We start from the raw sequence: 21,098 nt of genomic DNA, 5'->3' as shown, positions 1-21,098 counted from the left end.
CCCTCTCTAGTTTGTTTCATCTGCTCCCCCTTCTCCTCTTTATTTTTATTATTTCTATTGTGTCTTGGTTTTTCTGCATGAAGAGTGTGCTTTAGGGGAGTGTGTTGATCTTTGTGTGGGGAGAGTGTGCTTATATAGGAGATTATTAGAGGATTGTCCTTATAAAGGACTGTGTGAGATCTTACAGTGTGCTTATAAAGGAGTTTGTGAGATCTTAAATGAAGTGAACTATTTGAAATTGTTGAGAAGGTGCTACCGCTTTTCCTATTCTTGGTACACAAAAGCTATGCTTAGATGACTATGGTGGAGTGTGTGAGATATAAGAGAAAGTGGATTTTGAAAGTGTTGAAATGGTGAACCCTCTTAATTCTAGTCTTAGCACATGGCCATGCTTAAATGCAACAAGGGTGCCACAAGAAGACATTGACAATAATAACTACTAATCAAAGCTATTGGAAAGATGAGGAGGGAACATAATTAGCATAGAGACCCAGCATATTATAATAGAGGATAAATAAGATGTAAGACAAGTGCATCTCGCAAGTAAATAATGAGAAGCACTATTAAAAGAACTTGATGCAAGGAAGGTTGCTCTCATGAGAGATTCATGCAAGAAGGAGATTCTAAACAAGAGTAGGTCATTCTAAATGTTTATTGTTGTCCTAAAAAATTCGATCTGATGAATGTTGCTTGCTAGCCCTATAGATTCTTTGTTATTCTTATCCCACTTCTTCATATATTTTTCACTAGCCCCTTAGGATTATTCTTTCTAAGTGCCCACTCAGGAAGGAGCACTTCATAATATGCATCTAGAGTATTCAACTTCTATGGTTGAAACTCTCATTTGTGAACTCAAAATATTTTAAGTATCCCAGTTAAAGACAAAGCATGAGGGATTGAGAGAGAGAGGGGGGTGGGGGGGGAGGGAGGGAGGGAGGGAGGTAGAGAGAGAGAGAGAGAGAGAGAGACACACACACAGAGAGAGAGAGAGAGAGAGAGAGAGAGAGAGAGAGAAAGAGAGAGAGAGAGAGAGAGGGGGGGGTGGGGGGCTGTTGCAATTTTTTGTGTGAGTTGAGCTTAACTCTATAAACCCATTTTGTAGCCAACAATTTTATTTTTTATAATAGATCTATTAATGACCATGTTTGGTTTTTTATGGGGCATTATACTCCTCATCCATGGAATTTTTTAATTCTAGAACATGTACTACTTCCTTGAAGAATGCTGGCTCATCTATTTCCATAATGTTGGCCATGCATGCAAAGCTACCATGCAGCTATGTAAACTTTGAATACTATGGTTCTAGAATTTGTATCTAAATTTTCATAAATGAAGCATCTTTGATAGATTTAGTATCACATTCAATGTCAAAGATTGATTTAGTATGGCATAACTATTCAACAATTTTGGATGCATTATGGCATGTTAGAACTAATGTGAGATAATTGAATCCATGCTGATTATTTGCTTGAAGTGACTCATATAGAGGGCTTGACCTCTTAGAAAACTTTAAAGTGGATTACAACCAAGCAAAAGTATCATGCAACTCCTTTGATTCTATAAGATAGTTGTCATGAGTGCAAATAAAATTGTTAATTTTGTCTTTATCACTTTGGATGTGAAGATTGCTAGAACTACTACAATTTTTTTGTGCTTTTTCTCGACTTTAGGACTAGGATGATCATTTGAATAATTCTAACCAAGCATAAGTATCATGCGATGCCTTTGGTTCTATACGATAGCTGTCATGAGTGTCAACTATGTTGTTGATGTTGCCTTTGTCATTATGGGTCACCATGTCAAGTGCTACAGTTTTGTTTGTGCTTTCTCTCCACATTAGAACTAGGATAAGCATTAGAAATGGGTGTCAAAATTTGATTTTTGAAGTAGCTTTCTTTTCTAAAATATGCATAGAATAGCAACATCAAAAGTTGTCTTTTCTAACATCATGCATATTGTCTTTTGAAGGAGCTTGTACTCTTGTGACATGATATGTGTAGTTTTTATTCAACTAGACCTAGCATTAGACATGCCGGTTAAACCCTTATGTTAGTCTAGTGATCATGCTCATTGGCAATGTTATGCTCACTACACAATCATGCCATGCCATCATTTTTCACATGTTCATTTTAGTTAAATTCTAATTAGTCGGTATATTTTATTCAGCTAGACCTAGAACTAGATAGGCTAGTTGAACCTCTATGTTTGTCTAGTGATCAAATACTAAAAAAGCCAAATTTCACAAGCAAATTCATACATCTTGTTTTGACAACCTTCCAGTTATGGAGATAGATGCATGAATTAAGGTTTGCCTTTAGAAGCATTAAATTACTGATTTGGTGGCACCTCATATGTTACATTTGATTTGAGCTCCTATTTGCCCCATCAAACAAGCATAACCTTATGTCCTTATATGTCAACATTCAAAATTTGTCAACTAAATCAAAGGGAATATATATCACAACAAGATGCACTCTTGATATCGCTTACTTTTGCACTTTTATAGCATGAAAATTTAGATCTTTATTAATTATTCCAAATGTTTTACTGAGAACATTGAGCAGTGGCATCCTACAACACTAGTATCATAGTTCTTGTAACACAAAGCTCATGAACAAGTCTAGTATAGCAATTCAACAAGATATTTCAAGATTCAATGGAAGTTCAACTAAAGGCTATTTTCAAGCCAAAAACATGTAAAGGTCCACATCAACATCGGTCAACTATCAAACAAATCTCTCTAGTGCAAGCTTATACTATATTTTAGTGCAAGATTAGAATTTTTTAAAAGAATATTTCATGTAGACTCATCTTCTTTGGAACACGTTATAATTATGCAATCGTTAATTAAAGATTAACCTTTCAAATTTTGGTGTTTCCAAAAATCATGAAGCTCTTCTCTTATCATCAAAATGTTGCAAATCAGTGCATTGATGTAAGACTTGCATAAATGAAGTAATCTTTTGTGGGCAATCATTATAGATGATCTTGAGATATGCCTACTTGAATTGGACATATCTATGTCTTGTGAAGATGTTTGAGTTATGACTTTTCAATAAATCAAATAGAAATTAGAGAATATAAAGCATAATAGATGCAAGAAATTAAGTTTTGACATTGATGAATTGAGGGATGATTCCTTAAGCACTAAGTCAAAAAACCTTATTTATTAAAGTTATAAGCAAATTTTAGATAACAAATTTCACAAAAAATCATGTTCTTGAAAGTGGTACTCTAGAAATGAAGTCGCATCAAGTTAGAATTTAACTAAAAGCAAACATGTGAAAAACGATGGCATGGCATGATGGTGTAGTGATCATATTATTGTCAATGATGCGGCATAAGTATATTAGCATTGTGTGTGGTGACTTATGTTGTTGAGTCAATTGCTATGGGTGCCACATGTTACTATGCTATGTAATGATGATATGGTATCTTGCATGTGTAATATTGACATGGTATCATGCATGGTAGAACTATTTAATATTGACATGGTATCTTGCATGCTATGTCAATATTGGTGCGATATCTTGCATGGTAGCACTATGTGTTGAGGTGTAGATGGTCAAGGTTACTATAGACTAGGATACATGGTGTACGTTTCCTCGGATCATCAATCGCCATCAGTTGTGAGCTTTGGTCACGTTCAAGATTCTAGGCACAAAATTTGCACCATCTTAGGCGCTACAGTTTGGTCATGTTTTGGTGATGATGTCATCTCTTTTGTGGCCATCAATGCATGTGCTATTATGAATGACTCTCTTTTATGGCCATTGATACAATTGTTGCTACATGACTATCTCTTTGTGCCCATTGATGCAAATTTTTCTATGCATTATTATCTATAACAATCTATGCAAGGAGTTACATTATTGTCAAATGGCCACCCTATAGTTTTGACATGGGTGGGGAGCAACATTTACACCATCTTCCTCTACTCATCTGTCACATCTAGTCATCCAAATTTAATATCACAACCTCATGTGTTGCTAATCACCATGGCTATCAACCTTGACATGTAAAAATATTGTCTTGATCTACACTAAGTCATCCTCAATGGCTATTTCATCTCAATCTATAGGCCCTTGCTTGCTTCACCTTTGTTGTGGGCACCACTATATATGTTGACAACTTGTTTTATTAATGAACTAGCATTGTTTTATGGATTTTTTTCCACTTGTCATAGCTTTGATTGTTGTTGGCCTCATCACTCTACCATCTAGCCCATAATATGTCACGAACCACTACCTTTTTGCAAATTGCACATGAAGATTTGCACGTGGGTGTTGCTAGCTTGTGTATGCATGCATCTCAAGTACCATTCCCATGAGTATTACTAGTGCATGTGTGTGTGCACCTAGGTATCATTCCTATAAGTATCGAGCTTTGGTCCTTTTTCCTTAGCTCTTAGGGCTTCAAATCCTTGGAACATTAGGGCTTTGCACCAATGGTATGATAAGCAATTGGGGCTTCCCTTCATGATGACTGGTTTTTATGTATTAGCCTTGGTGATGTTAACCAAGTCCCTTGAGGCCTTGAAAATGGAGATTGTGGCTTTGTCACCACTCATGGCCTCTTGTAATTCCCAATTTAGAGTCCAAATCTTGCTAGTGTTAGTTTATATAGAGATAGAGAGGGATGTTTGTTACTCATAACCAAAAAAAGGAAACTAGAGATATTTAAGTAGGCCTCATAGTTACGGATAACACTCAACTAACAAAACTTGACATTGTAACTTGCTCTCCCACATTGAAAAATAATAAAAACTCTAAACTGAGATAACTTGGGGTAGAAAATCCACTTTAAGAAGTACAAATACCACAAGTTTCAATGAATTGAGATCTAGAGCTTGGACCAAAGTTGGACACAGCAAGAAAAGACTGTATGATCTACATTAATTATGAAGAGGTGAAAGCTTAATTCCTATGAATGCCACTTCTAGTGTTATATTCTTGGAGATAGAAATAGACTCATTCATGTACCATTTGTGAGAGCATCTTAAGATATTTGGTCAATTCTCATATATCTTCTTTCTTTTTTTTCCACTTTTTTTGGGCGGCAATCAAGGCGTTGTCTGTGGCTCACAACTATTAGCATGATCACTCCATCTTGATTAGTAACTATAGCTATTTCCCAATATTTTTTCCATACAACTTGTGAATTTTCTTTTCATAAAGCATGCACCATGTTGATTTTATAGTGACTCTATTTTTCCTTTATGTTACACCACTTTAGTCTAGTCTAGTGTATGTGTAGTTTTATCCCAAAGGAGGCATTGAACTTAGTTGACTTGTATGTAGTCCCATCATCATATCAAAGGATCTTGATGAGTTACCAACCTATTCTATCACATGCTTTGAAATCCTTCTATGCATCAAGAGCGTATGATTTCTATTCCAAGAAATGTATAAAAGTTATTCTATAATAGTCATCAATGAAGGTGATGAAGTATAGTGCTCTTGTTACTAATAGAGTAGAACCATATCTCCATAAGTCCGTCTGGATGATTTAGAGAATAGTTGACCTCCTAGACCATGATGTTGGAAATGGGTTGATGTGTTGCTTTCCATGTGCTTTCCATGTACATCATTATTATTTTTAAAATAAACTTGTGGAAGACATTGTACCATGTTTGATATTTTCAATGAGACTAGGATGTTGAAATTGAGGTCTCCAAACCTCTTATGCCATAGTGTGTTGAGATATTAATCTTTACTCCAATGATGAGCAATTCATGCTCTCTAAATTTGTTAAACATTCAAAAGATGGCTTAAATGCCCTAGCTATTAAAAAAAGGAAAATAGCATTTGAGCTCTAGTATTCTTTGAGGCAATGATAAATATGATATTGCTATCAAAGAATTGACCACCTTTAAACATAAGGGAGAATTGTTTGCAAACATGCTAGCATGGATGTGGCAAGAAATAAGTAGAGCATCTACACCTCACTTGCACGCTTTGGCTATAAAGTTATCTCGCAACCTTGAAGTGATTCTCCCAATGAACATAAGTGGAGCAATTACAAGTTCATGCACTTAGTAACTAGTAATCACTTCCAATTAGACAAGATATAAAAATTGGTATACGTGTATGCAAATGGAAAATTATTGCATGATGTGAAGGGAGAGTATACTAATGGTGATATTACAAAGTGGGTATCATCAAATCTTTCAGGACCATTGCATGATGCTCCTATGCTTGAGCAAGCCCTCCAGCCCATCGAATCTAGTGACAGTGATGCTACTGAGGAAGAATTGGCTATAAAGTTCTCTTGCATCCTTATAGCGATTCTTCCAATGAACGTAAGTGGAGTAATCACAAGTTCATGCACTTAGTACCCAGTAATCGCTTCCAATTGGACAAGGTATAAAAATTAGAATATGTGTATGCAAATGGAAAATTATTGCATGATATGAAGGGAGAGTGCACTAATGGTGATATTACAAAGTGGGTATCATCAAATCTTCTAGGACCATTGCATGATGCTCCTATGCTTGAGCAACAAGCCTGCCAGCCCATAGAATCTAGTGACAGTGATGCTAGCCCACCAACCCATAGAATCTAGTGATAATGATGCTACTACGGAAGAATTAGCATTGATTTGAAAATTATTGCAATTTCTATATATACATCATTTGAAAATTATCACAATTTGTATATATACATCATTTGTTTGTGTTTGCTTTCTGGCATTGTGTTCAATTTTATTTCCTTAATTTTTGTAATGTTTTATGGGTTACCTCTTGAACATTTTAAACATCCTAAATCTAAAACAATAAACTAATGGCATTGGTATAGAACCAACATGATGTAGATCATCTTTGCCAATCTCAAGTTGAGAAGGTCATCCTCGGAGTGATACAAATAGCCATACAAATATGGAAGTCATAGATTCAATATAAATCGACTCCGCATGGTGTAATGAAAAAACCACACGATATTGTGCACATATTGCGCTATATAATACCAATGGGAAAAAATGTAATTTTGTGCATTTTAAACGTATTTAAAATTGAAATTTTTTTCTTAAATAAAAAACGCACTAAAAAAACCCTATTCAAATTCCATTTTTGTCATCCTATGTGAGCAAGGAAGGGACATTAATATTTATTTTTATAGAGAGAGAGGAGAGAGAGACTGAGACTGAGACACAGAGAGAGAGAGAGAGAGAGAGAGAGAGAGAGAGAGAAACAAAAAAGTAGAGGCATTTTGTTTAAAGAGTTTGTTAATGTTTTGATTTGTATTTGGAAAGTGACTGCAAAGTTCAATATATTGAGTGCACAACAAAGACAAAATAACTCTTGAAATAAGTGGTGCTTGAATGATTTTGTTTACAACTTTAGTAGTTTAATAATTATCCAAAAGAAGAAGGGATGACATCAAAACATTGTTAGAGTATAAAGAAAGCATCTATACTTTGCAAAATCACCTTAGAAACTAATGCAAAATTATGCCAATTGAGAAATTTGAGACCATAAAATAATAAATAAACTAAATTGGGGCAAAAGCCATGGAAGTGCTAAGTTCCTTGAAAAAACTAAAACTACAAGAAAACTTTCTAGCACTTCCATCAACTAACCTATAGGGACTTATCTTAAGGAATTATACAAATTCATTGTTGGGTTAGTTTTTACCCACAAAAAGGCATTACAATTTGGGCACTATCTAAAAAAAAGACTTGATGAAATAGGAAAATCTCTGAGATGCGGACTACCTAGTACCCACATCTAGGCAAAAAAACCCTATGCATATTCATTGTTCCTTGGGACTCCATTTGGGCTCCTCTTGCATAGCTTAGCTGGAAGGCAAAGAAGGCTCCTTTCCAGGGGGGGCTAAGTCATTAGTGAGATACCACTCTAGAAGATCTAGAATTCTAAGCTTGTGTCAAGATTTACGAGCCGAGGGACAATCTTAGGTTGACAGCTTCTATGGGGCGTAGGCCTCCCAATTTCCCTTAAGCTAGACAAAAGACAGCCTTTGAGTACAAAGGTAGAAGGGAGATAGACTGCAGGAGTTATTGGTCAACTCTTGGTCAACCAAAGATGTCCAGTGAATGCTTCATAATGTGTCATACCCTGTATCAGTTCGGTAGGAAGCCAATTAAGCAAATAGTTTGAATTGGCTATTGCTTCTGTCCAATACTGATTCAGAAGATGCTTCTCACTAAGCATTGCTCTAGCACTATCTACTAAAGTACCATTCTTCCTTTGAGCTCTTGCATTCTGCTGAGGAGTATCTGCACAAGTGAATTGTCTTTGAATTTCGTGACTTCTGCAAAAATTCATGAATGCTGGACATGTATTCACCTCCTCTGTCTGATCTCATGATTTTGATATGTCTACCTATCTGGTTTTCTACCATGGCTTTGAATTCTTGAAATCTAGAAAAGACTTCAAATATCTCTTTCAAAAAGTAGACCCAACATTATCTATTGTAGTCGTTGATGAAAGTCAAGTAGTAAAGTGAACCATTGATGCTACGGTTTTGGAGGTGGAGATGCAATATAATATTGCTTGAATGCATTAAATGCAAATCCACATGCAACTTGCACAAATAGCATATAGAAGCCACTTAAGAATTTGCATGATTATTACTGAAGGTTAGATGCTTGAATGCATCAAATGTAAAATCCACACACAAATAACATATAGAATCCAATTTGCACAAATTTGCACAAATAATGTATAGAATCCACCCAAGGAATGCAAGCTGTAGATATGAAAATTACCTGTAATTGGTGAAATCAATCGATCTCCATCCGAAAGATGCAATGCCTCAATTGCATAGTGTGATGATATCATAGGTATAACAACATCCCATTGTTTCTTGAGCATCAAAGGGATTGCAATTCAATATTGTTTGTTGATTGTTTGTCAAAGCGTACTTTTTTATGCTCCCAAGCAGCTTCATTCATGATGCTTGTAAGGGATTCATTGTTTGTTGCTTGCTAATTGACATATTTCCAAGTAGCTTCATTCACGATGGTTAAAGATTCATCCATTGCCATTTGCTCAATTGAAACTCTAATTTTTGGCTCACCTACAAGGCCATGAGTTGCTTCAACATGGGCAACATCAACACCAAAGAGCTAGTTTTTGAGCACAAGACTGGTGCACCAAAAGGAAAAGACCTTTCAGTGTGGCAAAAGGTTCCAATTGCTCAAAAAGCCTTAGAAACATACAGAGACATATTTCATGAGCACTCACTCCAAGGATATGGAATATATTTGTTGTGTTCACATGCAAAGCCCAATGGCCATCATGTCTATTTAGAGACGCCTAACTAAAATTGATGATGAACCTCCATGTCCTCCTTGTAGGAAGGCTAGGAATTCCTCAATTCAACTTTTTCCTTTTTTGGTGGTTAAAAAAAATAAAAACAACAAATTGTAAGTTTTCTCAACTTTTGATTTCCAATGGAACAAAATTGTAGTGCCGTACATTTTCACCCCAAGAAGGGGTCAAGAAACCTAATTGCTTCTATTGAGATATAGAATCTGTCCAACTCACCATGCCTTGCACTTCCAACCAGATGGTCATTTAAATTGTGTCCCTATGCAGTTAAGGAGTGCAGCCACAAACATCAAGCAAATGGCATGAATGTTCTAGTGCATCGCTTATTGCAAATGGGGATATGAGAGAGACAGACAGACAGATAGACAGACAGACAGACAGACAGAGGGAGAGGGAGGGGGAGAGAGAGAGAGAGAGAGAGAGAGAGCGAGAGAGAGGGAGGGAGGGAGAGAGAGAAGGGGCCAAGGAGGGGAGGCGAGGGGGGCAGGGGGGGAGCGGGGGGCTTGGAACCATTCTAATCACTAAGGAAAGGATGAGAGTGAGAGGAGAGAGGAAAACAAATGTGAGTACAAGTGATTGCTAGAGATGTCTCTGGTGGGGAATTTAGTGTCTAACACATTGAAACCCCACCAAGAGATCTAATGGCAATGTCATGCACCACATCCTTCCCTTTTTTTTTTGTGCCCCCCCCCCAACACACACGCACACACACACATTCTTTTCTATTAGATCTAGGATGAGGTTCCTTTTGCTGCCATCCTTGTACAGCTCTCTCTCTCTCTCTCTCTCTCTCTCTCTCTCTCTCTCTCTCTTTCTCTCTCTCTCTCTCTCTCTACTCTAGCCACTAAAGAAATAGCTTATTTTTTAGGCGTTGACTTGCTTTCGAGGGAGAGCCATATAATCTCACCCTCTATTAGAAATTGCATTTATGTAAGAAGGCAAAGGTAAGAGAGAAAAGTGAATAGCACAAGTTGATTACTTGTACATTATTTATACTAACCATCCAAAATGAAAATATAAAACTAAGTAGATAAGGTGTTTCTCCCTTGTGATCCACATGTCCATGATAGGGTTACATAATCTAGTGAAATTCACTATATGCTACATACCACTTTTGTTAAATTGCACTCGATAAGCAAACTGTTCTTTACAAGGGATCTTTTTTATTTCAAAAATAAAAAATATTGCAGATGGCAATAAAGTTGATAAAGATGAAAATTCAAACTATATCATACGATGATGCATACAATGCACAAAAAAATGGGATGTACATAAAGGATAGCTTAGTCATTATTTCCCCCTTTTAAGTTGTAAATGATATTAAAAAGAGATAAACAAGGGAAGGAAGTTTTAGAGATGCCAACAAATGATTATCCTTCTCATTTTCGGATGAAACTGAATGGAACGACTAAAGGAAGCTATGCAATGCACCTTGATTTAGTTAAGAAAGCTCGACGATGCTAGACCAAAGATGTAGTGCTAGGTCATTTGATGATTATTATTGTTCGTTGTCTTAATGTTACTATCGGTATTCTTTTGCATTGAATATTTGCATATTATTTGTAAGGGGTGGTTGACTTTTACTAGAGTGAAGTTATATTGTCTCTAGGACTTGAATGTCTTTTATATGAATTAATATTGTGTTAAAATGACAGAAAAGATCGTATCACATTGGACTTCTATAGGTTGATCACATATGAGTGTGCAAGCATAAAAGTAAGGTGAATAATGTCCATAAAATTTGTTTGACAAAAAAAATAGGATGCAAAACTTGGTTAGGTTGATCTACTTGCTTGGGGGGGTCACTCATAAATATGTAAGTACAGTGCATGGGCTGAACAGTAAGACTTTGTAAATCCTTTTTTTACACATTTTTCACATACGTAAGGGTAACGTATAAAGGAGGGATTCACAGATTGAATAGAATAAGGGTGTGTTTTATTCATGATAAATTTATAGATAAGGGGTTTTACAAATAGGCTTTGAACGCAGTTGATATATAGGTTTTATACATAGTGACTCCCATGGGTCTAATTGTTATGTTTGATGTGGTGTTAAAAGTGCATGATAATTGGATTTTTCAAAGTTGATCTCATATGCTATAGTATCTAAGGACATATTGAAATGGGAGATTGATTTTGATGCTCTTTGACATTGGCTTGAACATTGGTACCTTTCAAAAGTTGATGTTAATTTTGATGTCTACTACAACAATGAAATTATGTCTCAATAATTCCAAGTTATTAAAATTTCTTTCATCTTCTACATGGAGTACATTTACATAAATTGATGTAAAAATGCCAATGAAAAAACGCCATGACTAGATGAAAAGTGCCATAATTATCTTCTAGATTTGATTCATCCTGATAAAGGACTAAAGTTGGATGTACTATACGATCACATCTTTGATGACTTTTGACTATATGTTGGCTTGGTTTTGGATCTCCCATAAAATCCGATTGAGCTGTTGAAAAAGTTTGGAATCTCTTTAGGTGTGAAAAGACCTTGCAATTTTCTCTCATTTGCACAATCATGTGTCAAATCATATAGTTGAGTGGTGAAAAAATTTCTAGCATTGGAATGCTCTTCATTTCACTTTGTTGAATAATGTCATGGACTAAAGTTGAAGCTTGATACCTTTTCCAGAAAACCTTTTTGCATTTTTGTCAAAAGAAATGAAATGGTGTGTGTGTAGTTTGGCATGATTTATCTTCTTGTGCACAAATGTGTGATTAATTAAAATATTTAATTTTAATAATTCAAAATACGAATGATTGGTGTATGCGAACAATATAAATACAATTGTTCTTGAAATTTGGACTCATTACTTGATATTCTCAATGACCTTGCATCTTATTTCATAATACAATTTTTCTTTACTAACCAATTTTCAAGACGATGCTTCTGCAATGGCTGATTGTGTTAGCTGTGTAATTGGTATGCCTATAATTCTTAATCTTAATTTCAATATCACTTGCATTTCCAAATTATAAACTGATTTTAGTACTTGTAGACCTTTGATTATTGATCTCCATCTGAAAATTGCATTGATTTCAATGGTCAAACTTTGACCTATCATAATATATGTTGCTAGTTTTTAAATACAATATTGGTTCTCAAAATTATCATTTTTTGGGGAGTTTTGATTGAGCATGCATTGCGCACTTCATGACTTGAAGTTTAAAATTTGTTGCATATTGCATATTGGTGCAATCGTAGACACTACTTCTAACTTGTGCTCACCTAAACTAATCTCTTTTTTAGCAATATCCCATCCAATCCCATGAAGTTAAGCTATTCCTATTTATTCAAAATAATCTTTACACATGTGCAATTCAAATGCTTGATGGAAACTTGGAATTTTTACTTATCCAACCTAATATTGTATGATAAAAACTTACCCATATGGTTCTTTGACTATTTACCAATATAGCTATAGGTGCTCACACTGATTAAGGCTTATCCTTTGCAAAGAGAAAGGTGACTATGAGTAGCCAGTTCCCCCTATGCTAAAAGGCTTACTTTCACATAAGATGATTGCCTTGTCTAAGAATTAGCTTAATATTCCAATGCCTTTGTCTCAAACCATTCCAGCTTCCATAAGCATGTGTTGATTGTCATAATTGCCCTATATCCCTCTTGATATGATAATTGATTGATGCATAAACAATTAAAATATGTTGATTCTTGTATGCTTGCTCAAAGTAATGCTTCTTGATACCTTTGAACATTGACTAATAATCAAATTAGCTAAATGATGCTAGTTCTCTTTGATGACAACTGGAGCAACAATCCTTTAGCAAAACCTTGATTGATGCATAAACTGTCTAATTGTGCAATGATTACATAAAATGTGTGTTTGGCTTATTCTTACTTAGTTGAAGCAATTTGCCTTGATGATGCCTTTATAAATGCGACTAGAATGTATAAGCCACTGGATCTAATATTGTTTTCCATAAATTCATTAAATCAAACTTGAATGTAGCTTATGGCAATTCTTGAACAAGATGCACATTTTCAAATCATCTCGATGATAAATTGCTTCAAGTGGTCTTGTTCCTGGTGCTAAATGATGATGAATTTTGGACCATTGAGTAATAATTTTCCATAATTTTATAAAAAAATTCACAAAAATATATTATCTTTGCATTCCATCACCTGCATTTGTCTAGAAACAATTTTGTCTATATTGACTAAGTTGTAAATTATTTTGGATTTTAGTTCATAAAATTGTTGATAATGACAAAACTGAGATATGGCCAAAATGTAAAAAACTAGGTCCAAAATTGATGCCTAAGTAGGACTTAAAATGCTATCTAACAATGGCAAAATGGGCTTGAAATGATGCTAGTAACTTTAACTTGGACAGGGGCTATGTAAAATTTCATAACCATCAAAAAAATATAAGGATACATGTTTGCATTTGAAAACACTCATGTACAATGCATGGTCCAAAATGAAAAAATGTCTTTCTCACCATATAAATAATGTGCAAACCTCATGGAATGTTGTGAGTATACAAAACTTACTTAAACAAACATCCATGCGAAATCTTGTAAACATCAACCATATACATATATGGTATAAGCATACCGATGCATAATTTGTTGCATCATACATGAAGCGTTGTTTAAATTTATTCATTGTTGAAATATGAAACAATTCTATTTCAAAGACACTTCAAAATTAGATGATGACTTCCACTCAAGATATGAGAGCCTAGTGAAGAAAGAGATCTTGTCTACAAGGCTGGTCAATTCCTTAGTCAAAACACATTTCATTCGATATTAAATCCACAACTGAGACGAATAGTCTTGGTATCACAAGCACTTGTTTAAAATTGATTCACTTAATAAAGCCTTCCATCAAGATATATTAGCTACGATTTGTGAGGTAGTTGTAACAAGATGGTTCATGGTGCAAGTGCATTATAGTGATACATTATATGACCAAAATTGTTAATCAAATAATTAGCCTGCATTCAGTTTTATGCGCTACCCCCCTCCTTTCAAGATCTCATCTACTTAACAAAGGAGAATTTGTATGGATACCCTTGTTTGATATATTGACCCATTAAGGACATAACGTGCAAAGTTCCCTAGTTTTTAATGAGGGGTACTTTTAAATTATATGGATCAAAATTTGGTATTGTAAATCATTGAGATGCAAAGTTCGTCACAATTCAAGAAGAAACATATGTCATCAGACACAATTCACAATTCATGCATAAGTAAGTGTCAAATGTTATAGTTACAATTAACTGTAATTTCTTCAAAAGATAAGGTATAGCAAGAGATTTTTCTAAAGATACGATTAGGTCATGCAAAAGAAAATATAAAGAAATGTGGAAACAAGACTAAAATTGGCATAGATACGCACAATCATAGAGTAGAATTTAAAGGAGATGAAAAGAACTAGCTATATTCATCTCAGAGTATTTCAAATCCCTTAGAAACTTGGAAAGTATGAATGTGCTCAATTGCATGTATTCACTTTTTGAAGAATTTCTCCAGAACTTCACTAGGCCTCTTGAATTTGTAGAATTGATGAAAGGACATAGAGATTTTTGTGTCCATCCTTTCATGAAGTAGCTAAAGAAGGTTCATTAAATGTGAAACATGAGACCCTTTGTTTCATTAATAGAACCACCAAGGGAAATTTGATGTGTGATAGAAATGAGCACATTGTACAACCATTTGGACACTTGCAAGTGCAAAAATAAACTCAAAAAAGTTCAACTTGGTTACAAACTAGTTATCTTGATACAGGCACAATGATGTTTAGAGCTCACAAGGAAATGAATGCTCATCCATACAATGGCATGTCCCTACATCATGGCAACAAAACACATTTAAATATGACGTTTTGCCACCTGTGCCTTGTTATTGGGACACCAATGATAACTTGTAAAACTACTAGTAGGAACATTTTCCATTAATCCATGCTTGATAAAGAGTTCTTTTGGCACAACCGTTTTTTACGAAGATTTACCTACAAAGAATAAGTAGGCCCCAAAAATACAAACAAGGTGCAAATGGCACCAAACATAAGATGAGCAATACTTATACCAAACGATCAATTTCGTCAACGACTAATATTCCTATTAAGCAATGCACATCAAAAGAGACACAATACTTGCAATTAATTGTAGAAAATAAATGCTCTAAATCCCAAAGTAAGATGAAACAAATGAAAACAATCAAAAGACTCCTCTTACAAGTTGACCACAAGAGCACACAATGGTAGGACTAAGCAAGGAGCATCACTTGGTGAAACCGATTGTCATCCGAGGTATTGGTTGTTGATAATATTTCTGCCGCGAGAGACAGAGGTCTTCCGAGGCTATCAAATTTATTGCTTATCAATTTCACCACCTCCAAGTTTTCCAAGTTGTTCTTTGCAAAATTTGCATATGTTCTAAGCAGTTTGGGGCAATTTGGGACTTTCAAAAGTGGGTGAATTCTCATTTGGAGCCTAAGGGTTGGACACAGTGCCAAGAAGAGATCATTTTGCTATGTTTTTTCTTTCCAAAGGTGTTGCTAATGATTTCACTTGCCATGCTTGCATTCTTGTTGGATTCTACATAGCTAGTCTGGTTTGGTTGAGCCAAAGGTTGCCAAATACTAGCTATTTTAATTGTTGGATGCCCTACTCTTGCCTGTGATTGCCCACAAGTTTCTACTAGGATGGCCATGGAATTTGCATTTGGTTTTGATGCCTTTTCCAACCGCAGCAAGGCTGCTTGAGTATTCTGTTGATAGATCTCTCGACTGTCATGCAAACTCCAGGCTTTGCTATATTTTGACCTCACTGAATATAATTAAAGAAAAACCGCAAGGAACGCCAATGATTTTGAGGCCAATCTGGTGTGGTGCGGACCAAGGGCATTCTAGCTCTTAGATTGTGTTGGAAGTTTATTGTTTGTTGTCTTGAATTTTCTAAGTGGCTGTAATTAAGTGATTTGCTCATTATTTCAAATATACCGCCCTTTGGAGAAGCAAAAGGCTGGTGACATACCAAGCAGGAAAAGATCTTAACAGTTTCTTGATAAAGCTGCAACGGCAAATGCCTTCCTCTACCCCTATGGCAAAAACAATCACCTATTAAAAAAAAGGTCGACATTGGAAGAATAGAAGCCTTCCTAGAGGTAACATTCCAAGTCCATTCATTGTGTTGTAATTTAGGGGTCTTTTGGGCCTCTTCTTATAAGAGTTCACCCCCATAAGCAGTTCAGGTGGCTATTATTTATGAAGGTGTCTTTCTAGGCTTCATGTTTCATCAAATCCAAAAGAGCTCCATCTCGTCAACCAAAATGAGCATAGGACTCCAACTAATTCATCACATTTAATGATTTCATGGAATTTCAAAGTCAGTTCCTAACCTTTGGAACTAGAATTTGCAGCACTTGATAGTTGCAAATGTTTGCGCGTGGTTTTGGAAAATGCCAACCATGGCACAAGACCAACTTGCTACCCTTACATCATAGTGTGGAGCATGAACTATGAGCAAGAGGCAACTCACATTTGATTATTGACAAGTCTGCAGCAAAATCACATACCTGTTAAATTAACGGCATGGCCAAAGGTAAACTACATGATCACTTGCTTACGTGTGCAACCAAGCCATTGTGAACCCGTTTTCATCAGCCCTCCATAACACATCGTTGGTAGCTACTTATCCTAAAATAAAGATGAGAGAAAAATCCCCACACAATGAAGCTGAAAACATATTATAGACTTCGTAAAGCCTAATGGAGCAAATAGTATTGACATACCCCTAATGTAAACAACATAGGAGAAATGAGAGGGTTGAACTTCATTCAATTTCTAGAATTTGTGAAACAAAGACTCCATTTTAGCACTTTCTATTTTTTGTATCTAAAAACTTTGCAATACACTTTGCATGCCATGAATCAAGGGATCTTTTGTTTTAGCATTGCCTAATGGCACAGCTTGGTGCACCGATTGAGACCATGTCACAATCATAAAGATCATAGCTATACAATGGATATTTTTTCTCTAGTACATGAGACAAAGGAGGACATTCCCAACAGGTAAAACGATTTTCCTTTAGTTCCTAGAGGATCTCCATATAAATGTCTAGGACTTCATTTTGGTCTTCAATCTCCCAGGATCTCCATATAAATGTCTAGGACTTCATTTTGGTCTTCAATCTCCCCTTCCTCAAGCAGTAACTCGTCTCATATTTACAGCCAGACTACCGATCTTGCGAAATATTAGTCGCAACCTATATATCGTAAGACCTTTGGATTTGAAAGGTCCAAAGACTTCCGCAAATCTATTTTCATTTTGGCAGCTCTGAAAAAAACCTTGGGAATTCCAAAGTCCCTAGAAATTGACTTCCGGCTCTGAAATTTTGGCCTCGTCTTTTTTACCACAGTGGAAAATCTCCAATGCTGGCTCTACAACCTAAAGTATCTTTCAAGATGTAATGTCTGTGAGGTATTTCCATTGTTTCACTTTCCTTGCACATTCAACCACCTCTTACCAGTTACATGACAAACTTTCATATCTACTGCTTCGAATTTGTATGTTCCATGCAGAACATACTTATAGCTACTGATTGTGATGGCATCTGCGATTTTGTCTCTAGTGTGCACATCCCATAACCACTAAATAGCCAACCAAGCCTTGTGGCATATACCATGCATGCAACACATTTACGTTTGGCAGTGATGTATGAATTACAACAGACTCTTTTTAAAAGGCACATTTAGAAAAGCCAAATTAAAACAAGGGCCTTTTCAGTATCCGGTGGCATCTGTACATCGTAGAAATAAAAGAAATGACATCAGTGCATGGATGTACATAAGTTAGACATGGAAGCCTAAGGTACTATTGGAGAAGCATGCTATAGACATTGCAAAGTTCCTGCATTCTTGATACCCTCCAGTACCTGTATTGCTACCTGCATTTTGTAGAAACTGTCCTTGCAAAATGCTTGAACCAATGGACATGGAAGCCTAAGGTACTATTGGAGAAGCATGCTATAGACACTGCAAAGTTCCTGCATTCTTGATACCCTCCAGTACCTGTATTGCTACCTGCATTTTGTAGAAACTGTCCTTGCAAAATGCTTGAACCAATGACACTAGCCTGAATACATACAACTTTTTTTATTATTTTACAAAACTAACAGAATTGTACAAAGTGTGTTCTCCTCAAATGCTCTGTGAAAGGAGTCCAATCTATAAAATGAATGCTGTGAATACCTTCTCCGCAATGGCTATGAAATATATGCTTTGGAAAGATCGTTGAAATTGCACACATATCCAGTCCTTGGACAAGTTATTTTTCCATTGTTTAACTTTGCCATGTCCTCAAGAGCCTGCATTAGCCAGCATGCCATTCAACACAGCCTCAGTTTTGTATTTTGTCTTAGAAACCTGGTCTGAATCTTAGTCACATTAAAATCTACATGAATCTAGGAGCATCAAATTTCCTTAAAAACTATCAACTTACTTGAACATGAAATCATTCTCAATAGCCATTAGATTTATCACAAATGTTAAATTGCAAAAGATTCGAATAGTGCACGGATTGGAAAGAACCACGGCCTGCTGTCTTGCACTAAAAATTTCTAATCGCATAGAAGAACCCCATCACTTACGATTGCTATATATCATCGAAGTGGACTGCACCAAATTTGTAAATATGTAAATAGACTAGCTCCTCACAGCATAAGGGCCCAAAAGCCATAGAAAATAGCAAAGGGAAAACTGTGATTGGTCAGTCATGCATGGCCAGCCTTTACAACTTCATACATGTCAACTACACCATGCATACCTGATTAATTTTTCCTTCATAGAAATAAATCAATGGAGGATGTGCACCCTTGACTTTATGAGTACACTAATGCCTTGAATCGATTGTAACAAAGGAGCAAAGGTAGCTAAGTTAGGTGGGGCTTAGTATTGACAGCTAGGTAATATTGGGGTATTCAGAAGGTTAAAAGGAGGGGATTATATAAGTCCACCTGACACCCTATTTAAATATGACAATCTGGCTACAACTCCTTCAGATTCTTGCATGCCCAGCTCCCTCTTCTTTCTCCTTTCTTCCCTTCCCCTTTCCCCCTTAAAACATCCCCTTCTCCTAATCTGCACCTTCCCCCGCATTATGCTGCATCACAGCAAGGTTTTAGCTGCATTGTTGGAGCCCCACATCCTTCATGACAAGAAGAATCGAAGCTCAAATTTATGAGCTACTCCATCATATTAATCTTTTCTTACATAGTCCTTGAATTTTGTTTCGACTTCCACCATCTCCTTTCAATTCTCCCTATAAGGGGCTCAAAAGGAGGACTTGCTCCTGGTTACAATTCAATGGAGAGACTTTGAGTCTACTTATCGGCGTCTCAAATGAAGAGTTGCCTGCAAACCTATCGTCATATGCATTCAAAAAACTATGCCTCGCTTGGTCAATAAGCTAACACCCTTTACAACAGCCTTTTTGCTTGTGGAGAAATCAGTTGAAAAGGAAAGATATCTTTTTCTCCCTTTATAAAAACCTTAGTTCCTTGGTGTATGAATGAAGAACGATGCATGGAGGCTGACCTTCATAATTATTCTCACCCATCTCATTAAGTGATGCCACTGCTTCAAAGGAAGTGCTGAAAAAATCAAGGAGCTCCTTAGTTGAGCAAAACTGAAATGTTGTAAGGTGAGAAGTGCTTCGCCTTACTCCTGTTTGACACGGATTCCACGCCGATAGGACAGCAGCAAATTCATCTCTTGCTATTCTCAATATCCCTAAATGTTCAATTCTTTTGTGTTTATGCAGCCAGGTCTTTAATTTCTTTCTTGGAAAAAAGTTTCCGTGGATTTGAACCACCTGATAGTAGGTACATATGCTGCCAAACATCATCTTGCGATTTTGTTCAAAAGTTCTTTTTCTACGAGGATAATGTAGTCTATTAAGTTCCTTGTTATTGTCGAGACTGGAATACTTTACATTGGGGAGGGGGTTGGCAGGGTGGGGGAGTTAAAGAAAAACACTCTTTCCTCCAAGGCCTAATTTTTTCTGACTTGTTCTTCCTTGGGAAGGCTGAAGTTTGCCTTGTCAGTCAGAAAATTGTCTCCTACAAGCCAAGGGTCTGCCTGCGGCAGCTTCTGATGATGTCACTTCAAAAAACAGCTCTATCCGTCCTAATATTGGGTGCATGTAAGTTAAGCACACCATGAGATCCATTGTGCCCTGGCAGGGGACAAATGTTCCAACAGAAGGGAGGAACAATGATAAACCAGAGATGCAAACTCTTACCACTGGATAGGACAAAAGGTGGGACCTGGATTTTCATTCTCCTTCAAATAACTAGTGCTCTTAAAGAGGAAGGACATTGATTGGTCAAGAATGATTGATGGGTGAAGCTGGTCTCTGATGACTGGTTTCTTGTGTGATCAGGTGGAATTTTGCCCAATCTTTGTGAATTCCAACTGATAACCATCTTATAAGAGGGGCTAGTAGATGGAAAGATTTACGCAACTTGCTGAAAATGAAGCCCCTTAGACGGGAAAAGGATCACACCTCGTCAATAATACACCAAGAGATAGGACCTCTTGAAAAGAACAGACCAAAAATGGAGAAAGCAGTGGCATGGCTCTGAGGTGTTAAGATTTATGGACTATGCAAATCTGTTAAAGAATGGAAGTGAGGAATGCAAGGAAGGAGCTCCAAAAATACATGTAGTAATATTCAGCTGTCAAGGAGAAAGGAGTACAAGGGTATAAAATGCATACCTTTGTAAGACTAGAATAAGTCCAATCATACAAATTTAGATTTTTTGT

General features: G+C 36.2%; 1 protein-coding gene across 2 annotated transcripts in view; it reads right to left on the bottom strand.

The window, feature by feature from the left end:
* Positions 1-18,011: 18,011 nt before the first annotated feature.
* Positions 18,012-21,098, bottom strand: part of LOC147890441 (LisH/CRA/RING-U-box domains-containing protein) — a 47,050-nt gene continuing 43,963 nt past the window's right edge. Inside the window, exons 7-8 of one of the 2 annotated variants that reach the window (XM_087390986.1) lie at positions 18,525-18,640; positions 18,012-18,408 (exon numbers count right to left, since the gene is read on the bottom strand). In XM_087390986.1, the coding sequence (XP_087247112.1) occupies positions 18,539-18,640 (102 nt within the window). In that variant the 3' untranslated portion in view covers positions 18,012-18,408; positions 18,525-18,538. The remainder of the gene's footprint in view (positions 18,409-18,524; positions 18,641-21,098) is intronic. The other variant, XM_087390987.1, reaches the window with a different exon arrangement.

Source organism: Dipteris shenzhenensis, chromosome 19 (genome assembly GCF_047967505.1).
Source record: "Dipteris shenzhenensis isolate YYH24624 ecotype China chromosome 19, Dip_SZ_1.0, whole genome shotgun sequence".
NCBI lineage: Eukaryota > Viridiplantae > Streptophyta > Polypodiopsida > Gleicheniales > Dipteridaceae > Dipteris > Dipteris shenzhenensis.
This window is presented reverse-complemented; position numbering and strand designations above follow the sequence as displayed.